The sequence below is a fragment of the Lipotes vexillifer genome, unplaced genomic scaffold (assembly GCF_000442215.2).
Source record: "Lipotes vexillifer unplaced genomic scaffold, Lipotes_vexillifer_v1.1 scaffold126, whole genome shotgun sequence".
Lineage (NCBI taxonomy): Eukaryota > Metazoa > Chordata > Mammalia > Artiodactyla > Lipotidae > Lipotes > Lipotes vexillifer.
This window is the reverse complement of record NW_006778324.1, coordinates 1,065,428-1,073,072: the sequence shown is the minus strand read 5'-3', so window position 1 is coordinate 1,073,072 and position 7,645 is coordinate 1,065,428. Positions and strand designations below refer to the sequence as shown.

General features: G+C 49.6%; 1 protein-coding gene across 3 annotated transcripts in view; it reads left to right on the top strand.

Annotated features, from left to right (window-relative positions):
• SLC13A5 (solute carrier family 13 member 5) overlaps window positions 1-6,277 on the top strand; it is a 24,097-nt gene extending 17,820 nt beyond the window's left edge. The window contains exons 9-11 of one of the 3 annotated variants that reach the window (XM_007451597.1): window positions 1,517-1,678; window positions 4,709-4,846; window positions 6,023-6,277. In XM_007451597.1, the coding sequence (XP_007451659.1) occupies window positions 1,517-1,678; window positions 4,709-4,846; window positions 6,023-6,148 (426 nt within the window). In that variant the 3' untranslated portion in view covers window positions 6,149-6,277. The remainder of the gene's footprint in view (window positions 1-1,516; window positions 1,679-4,708; window positions 4,847-6,022) is intronic. The other 2 variants (XM_007451596.1, XM_007451598.1) reach the window with 2 other exon arrangements.
• Window positions 6,278-7,645: the final 1,368 nt, after the last annotated feature.

Genomic DNA, 7,645 nt, shown 5'->3' with positions numbered 1-7,645 from the left:
TCCTGCTGAGCTTTGTTGATATGGTTGCCATTAAAATTTTTTTTTCTCTAGCTATAGGTATGTAGGAGGAGAGGAAGAGCTTTTGGGGGAAAACAGCCAAAAATGCAACTTTCTTACCTCCCTGCTTCCCTGATAGGGAAGAAATAAGCCAGAGGGAAGGATGCTTGGTGCTGCTCTCCTCTGTCCATCCATTCATCTCCATCTATCCAGGAATAGAGCGTAATACATAGACTTGGTCTATCTTATTATTGCTGTTTCCTCAGCATCTAGGACAGAGCCTGGCACATAGTGGGTACACAACTATTATTTGGATGAACAGATCCATCCATTTAGTCACCTCTCCATCCATCTCTCATTCACTCATTCATTCGTCATCAAACCTTCCTATTATGTCTGTGTTAGGTCAGGCACAGGAATTACAGAGGAGATTGATATATCGTCCCTGTTCTTGAGGATTTCACAGCCTAGAGAGGGGGGCATGTTTGGAAGAGCATTTCAGAAAGAAGTGACACATGAGTAAAGAAATCAGCGTGTTGTATCCAGCTGAGGAACAGCAGACGATAAGGCTGGTGAGGCTCACAGAAGCCACTTCACTGAGAGTCAAGATAGGGAGTGTGGACCTTATTCTGAAGGTCTAAAGGGTTGAGGCCAGAGAGTAACTTGGTCAGATCTGCACTTGGGAGAAATCTCTTGGATGTCTAAAGGGAGGCCTAGGCCGGACAGGGGTTGGAGAAGACCCAGTAGATGCTCCATAGCCTTCATCTAACACAGGCTCAGAACACTGGACTCCATGGACCACTGTCTCCTTCTTGAAACTCCTTCCTCCTTTGGTCCCCAAGACATCATTTTCTCCTGTCTACTTCTAACTCTGACTATTCCTGCCCTGCCTCCTTGGTTGACTTTTCCTCTCTTCTCCCTTAAATATGAGTGTTCCTAAAGGTTCTGTCCTTGGCTTCTTCTTTGTTCACGTTTCATTCTCTCCCTGGACAATCCATTCTTAGCCTAAAGCCCCAAATCTAAATTCCCAATTTCTGGCTCAAATCACTCTCTTGAGCTTTAAGAACTGTGGGAGACAGAGAGATGATGGACATGAGATGTTTTGGGTGACATGGTGATTGGGCATAAGAAATAAGGGGGACAGAGACCCCAGGATGACCCCCTAGCCTTCTAGGTTGGACACTAGGTGAGTCTAGTCACTGGGCTGGGGAGCCCAGGGGGAGCAGAAGATGAATTCAGGTTGGGGCATGTTGGGTCTGACACGCTTATGGGGTATCTGGGTGGAAATCCAGACAGCAGACCAGCTGGGCTGGAAACGAGGATTTAGGAGACAGCAGAGTGAGGATGGAGGTTGAAATTGTGGGTATGGATTAGATCACCTATGGCAATGTACGCAGAGAGAGAGAATCGGAAGTGAAGGATGGGCTGAGCTCTTTGGAGACAGATGAAGGTCCCTCCAGGCTCCGGAGGAACTGTGAGCCACGAGCCCTGTGGTGACTGCCCTCCCTGTATTTCCCAGGCCTCGGGGCTATCAGAATGGATGGGGAAGCAGATGGAGCCCTTGCATGCCGTGTCCCCAGCAGCCATCACCTTGATCTTATCCACACTCATTGCTGTGCTCACTGAATGCACAAGCAACGTGGCTACCACCACTCTGTTCCTGCCCATCTTTGCCTCCATGGTAAGTAACCCTGCTGGGGGTGATGAGCCTTAGTCATCATTTCATAGGAAGCTGACCATATCCTGCGTCCCTAGACAGGCAGTGACATCAGGGGCCCAAGCCTGGCCAGGCTCTGGAGACCTGGGTCCTGAGCCCTGCTCCAACACAGACTTGTGTGCCCTTGATGGCCCTGGGCCTGCGCTCAATGCTTCGCTGGTTCTTTGTATCCTCCAAGCTGACCAAAAGTGCTAAGCAACAACCAGGTGCCCTAAATTTATTTATAAATGTAACAGATTATTTCTCAAGCTGGGGAGACAGGGCTTACACCAAGGATGCCATGGGGGAATGATAGAGGGTCTCTCAGAATATAGCACAGGAGAGCAGGAGGCCTGCAGGACAGGGGGACACCATTGGCTGGAACCCACCAGGAAGAGATCTTGGGGGAAATGGAGCCTGGGAATGGTGGGAGGGGAGAGGACGCTCTGGGAAGATGGAGTAGCCCACATAAAGGAAATGAAGTGCATGACTGAAAACTCCCAGAAGCCTTGCTTGGCAAGCTCAGGGATTGGGCATCAGTGGGCACTGAGCCCAGAGAGGTTGTGGGTGGTGGTGGATGGGGATGCTGAGTGCCCGGCTAAAGAGTTGTGTTCTGTGGGCAAGCATGCTTTTGAATTGGGACTAAGAAGAAAGCAGAGCTTACAGGAAGCTCGACTGTGACCTTCTCTTGCATTTCCTTTTGTCACTCATCACTTGGCAGTACCAACCTCAAGGTGGTACAGAAAAAGCCCTAGGTTCGGAGTCAGAAGACCTGAGTTCAAGTTGTGGGATCCTCAAACCCGTCACTCGAGTTCTTTCCCCTACTCTTGTGCTGAGGGTCACGTAGGATGAGGCCTATGAAAACCCTCTATAGATGTAAAACGAGTCGGGGAGAGGCTGGGGCTGTCATTCTGGAGTTGGGAGGACAGACTTACAAAGGCCTCAACACAGGATTGAAGTTGGTAAATTTTCATTCCAGTTGCCAGGGTGTCCACGTGTATAAAAAGCAAACCCAAGTGATTTTCTCCTTTTATTCCAAGAGAAGATGGAAGTGTTAGAAAGAGCAAGGCGGCCCATCTCCCCCTCCCCTAAGCAGGCTGCCCAGGGCGAAAAGATGCCGAGGAACGTCTTCTGATGCTGGTCGTGTCGTAGTGAGGACTCCTTCCCCTAGTAGAGGCCTGGCTTTGTCACCTCCAGACACTAGTCAAATGGGGGTCTTCACCTGAGAGGGTGGCCAGGCCCTTCGAAAACAAGCTTTCCTAGAATCCGAAGCCCCGACTTAGATTCCACAAAGACCTCACACTCCTGCCTCAGCACCCACCTGCAGGCAAGGGGAAGGTGGTGACCCCCCAGCTGGGTCACAGAGGCACATGGGGTGCATACACCATGGGGAAGCCAGGAAGCAGACTGGTTCTTCTCAGTTACTCCTAGAAGGAGTGTAACTGGCGCAGCCTTTTCAGAGACCTGTTTACCCATGGGAACCATAACCTGAAACCCGCTCATACCCTTTGACTCTGGAAATTTTTTGTTTTTTCCAATAAAAAAAATATTTATTTTTTCCTATGGTTTAGAATATATCAGTACAGTGATACATGTATATATGTTATAATAAAACCCCCTATATTAAAAGTATATGCTAAGATACTTTCCTGATAGTGGTGAAAATAAAGAAAATTGAAGGCCACTGGTAAAAAAAAATATTATGTACATATTTATATTTTGTGCATAGAAAGGTTTAAGATATAAGGTTTGTGAAAATAAAATGAAAAGGATTTAAAAAAACCCTACTGCTAAGAGATTACACCGGACTCTGGGAATTTTATGTCCAGGAATCTGTCTTAGGAAAATCATCAGAGATGCCTACAAGCTTATATTATTAAGATGCACATCAAAGAATTATTTGTTATAAAAATACTTCCATAATAGCAGAGATTGGTGAAATAAGTTATCATATATTCATACAATGTAATACTATCAAGCCATTAAAAAAAAAAATCACAGTCCTGAAGGGTATTTCATAAAATGGGAACACATAATTTTTCAAAGCTGCAAATGTGATACATACACATAGCCAGAAAATGTCTAATAATACCAAAGAGTATACAGACCATTACGCTCTAGCTTCCTCCCTAGAGACAACTCCTGTTATTAATTTCTTAGGTATCTTTCTGGACGTATTACACATGCACACACAGACACACACACTCTCCTTTTAAACAAATGGCATTATTCCATGGTCCTGTTCTGCACCTTATTAAATCTAATCATATATCTTGGAGATCCTTCCATTGTTAGCACATAAGACCTACTCAATTCTTTTCAGCTGCAAACTATTCCATTGTTTGTATATATGTATTTTATTTGACCGTCCTGCTGTTGATGGCTGTTGAGTCTGTTTCCTGTGTGTTTTGCTGTTACAATATTGCACTGAACATCTCTGCATATGTGTCTGCTCTCACGTGCAAGTAGATCTGCATGATAGATTATTAATTTTGATATTGACAGACATTACAAATTATTATATCATTCATTCATTCAACAAATATTTATGAGCATCTGTCTACTCTGTGCTAGATGTGGCTGAATTTTAAGCTGTAAACAGATGGATACCAAATTTCATACACAAAATGATCCCAAATGTGTATAAAAACACATACATACAGAGGCACACACACAGGTGAGAGATGTGGTCCCTGCCCTCTAGGCTCTCTCTGTGTCAGGACAGACAGACATGTGCACACATGGGCTGCAGGAGTGCCCAGCATGGTCTCCGGCACATAGTAGGTGCCCAAGAAGTATATGTTGAGTGAATTGAGGGGGTTCAGAGGTAAGCTTAGCCTTCAGGGTCCAGCAGAGTTATCATCCAGCTGTGGCAAAGGGTAGAGGAGCCAGCAGGACAAAGGCACAGACGTGGGAATGTACACAGTACATCAGGGAAAAGCTTTTTAGAGTGATGGTCCCCAGGAGCTTTTGTTTTCTGCATCTGTGACGTTGTAGTGCTGTGTTTTTCCCCAGTCACGTTCCATTGGCCTCAACCCGCTGTACATCATGATCCCCTGTACCCTGACTTCATCCTTTGCCTTCATGTTGCCCGTGGCCACTCCACCTAATGCCATCGTGTTTTCCTATGGACACCTCAAGGTTTCTGACATGGTAACGCAGCCGCTTTTATTCACTCCTATCAGCTATGATGCTTTTGTCATGAGGGATGCCCCATTTATTAATGACTTGTGGTGTCAAACAGTTTGGGACCAAATGTCCAGACCTAACTCATTATTTGCATTTATATGCAGCTTTTTTCTTCTTTTTTGACATGATCTCTTATTTCATAGACTGTTCTGTCTCCCAAAGCTGAGAGGTGGGTTACAGAATCTCCCACCTGGAAGTGCCCGAGCAGCCACCAGGGGAGCCTTCACTGAGCACTTGGAAGGGGTGAGGGTGGGAGTCCCACATGGACAAGATGGACTTCACAATCTAGTAAGAACCCATGAGGACAGTCAGGAGGGGCAAGGCTGAGATGAGGGGAAATGTTAATGACAGCCAGAGAGATTGACAGAGGTGTCTACAGACATGGAAGCAGGCAGGGAGAGAGACGCCACTGCCTGGGAGCAGATGCTGCCTTGGAAACAAATGCTGCCGAAGGAGGAACTCTTCAGTTCTGCTTTGGCTTTATCCCAGCCTCCAGTGGGAGGAGGGCGGCTCTGCAGCTCCGGAATGGGGAGAGGCAAGTGGGCAAACAGGGGAGGCCAGGAAGGCGGGTCCCTCCCTCGGCCCAATCAGGTGTTAGTTAACTCAGAGCCTCCGCTGGCTATCTTTGGGACTCCATGGAGCATTCTCACACAGAGTGTGGGTCCCAGAAACCAGGAATTGCAAACTCAATTCCAATCCCCAGTGAAAAATCTGCCACAGGGTTTGAAAGCAATGGTTAGTGAGCACCCAAAGCACGCAGAGCATGCCCTAGAAAGGCCAGCACGTGCCTGTGGGATGGTGAAGGTGCTGGGGTGAGCGCTGGACCTGGAGTCAGACCTGGGCCTCTCCAGTCACTCCCTCGCCTCCCTGAGGCCCAGTTTTCCAAACGTCCCATTGGGCCTGAAGAGCCCACCTGTCCTGCCTGTTTCCCAGGCTGCTTTAGCAGTGGTGCTTCTTACTGGACACGAAGTTGCTCTGCCTGGGGGGTGGGGTGAGCACAGGGCCTGGCCTGGGGACAGGAGGCCCAGCAAACAGCCTTTGTTCCCTTCTCCCAGAATGCTGGTTCCCAAGGCCCATTCACCTTTGTTCTGACAGCCTGGCAGACCCGAGGGTGCTGACTCTGACCCTGTTTTTTTCCAGATGAAAACAGGACTAATAATGAACGTCATTGGAATCACCTGTGTATTTTTGGCCGTCAACACCTGGGGACGGGTCATATTTGACTTGGACAGTTTCCCTGACTGGGCTAATGTGACAGCACATTGAGACTTAGGAAGAGCCGCAAGACCACGCCCAAGGCCCCTGCCCTCCTGAGGACACCCGAACCTTCAGTACAACTTGTAGCAGAGCTTTGGGGTTCATGCCCCAAGGTGACCCCATGATGCCCACACCCCAGGGAGACCCAGACAACGGGCCACCTCTTCCTCCACGCCTGGGGTCTCAGCTGGGGACGGGTGTCTGGAGGGCAGGCTCGTAAGTGAAGGGAGCCTCCCATAAGGCTGCTGGCGTCCATCTTTCCTGGGGGCCTGCCATCATCTCTGGAACAGGCAGGGTCCCACCCTCACTAAGCCTCGAGCTGGCCCCATGGCTGGGCTCTGGTGTCACCTAAATGGCAATCATATCCCAGCTCTGGAGGTGAGAAAACAACCTTCCAGAGCCTGTGTCTCTCCCAGCTTACCTTGGGTTGCCTCAGGTCCCTCCCGTCACTCGGAAGGGACAACCCAGCCCGGGGACAAAACGTCTGGTCCTGGGCAGCTTTCCACTGCTGGAGCGAGTGGGAATCAGAACCTCCTGGGACCACCAGGAGTATGGTGCCACCGCCAAAGGATGAGGAATTTGAGTCGATAACTTCCGGACGACACACCACCTGCGGCACCCCACTGACAGTTAGTTCACTGCTCCATTTGAATTGACAGTTTGGACCCCCTTCCCAGCTCTGTGGGGCACCTCCTTCAGCTCCTAGGCCCCTCTGTTGTCTGGCCGACATTTGCTGGAATCTGCCCCTTTTCTCCCAGGCAGGTCAGTTTGGCTCTTCCGGGAGATGCTTTTCCTGCCCCACGACAGCTGGGATCACACTCCAAGTATGGGCCGTGATGGCCTCCTTTGGGGCCACAGGCGGAGGTCTAGGTCCTCCCTCACCTGCAGACCCAGAGGGAATACCTGTTAACCGCCAAAAGCAGGGTTCCTTTAGGGTTTGTCTGTCATGCCAGAGTTTGGGCACCTCTGGGGAAAGCCTCCCTCTGCTGAGTGGTCTTGGCAGTCTAGCCTGCTGCTGACAGAGCATCGTTGACAACAAGCAGTGCCCGGCGGTCCCTGAGCAGACAGCCCCTGCCCATGAGTGACTCTACCTGAAGTTGCTGGACAGACTCCAGAGTGGCCTGGGAACCCTCAGAACAACCTGTGAGAGACACATAAGAGAATCCTATCCTCCTACCACCAACCCAATTTCCCTTCCTTCTTGTGCTGCTCCACTGATGGTATTTTTCAGAGCAGAAGAAAGTCTGGGAACCCAAGGAACCCCCATGCCCCACCCGAGGACCAAGCATACACCACCTGGTTCCTTGGGTGGGATGATGTCTGAGCGCCCAGTCTGTCTCCCATGGAAGGTGCACGGTGCTGTCTCTGGCTTTCTGCTGTGTGTGGGGTGGGGGTGGGCAGGCAGGTGGATGAATGAACACTTACTGCCCACCTCCAGTGTGCCAGACCTCCCCGGCCCTGGTGCATCAGACAGTTATCTCATTCAGTCTTTGCAGCAGCCTGCGA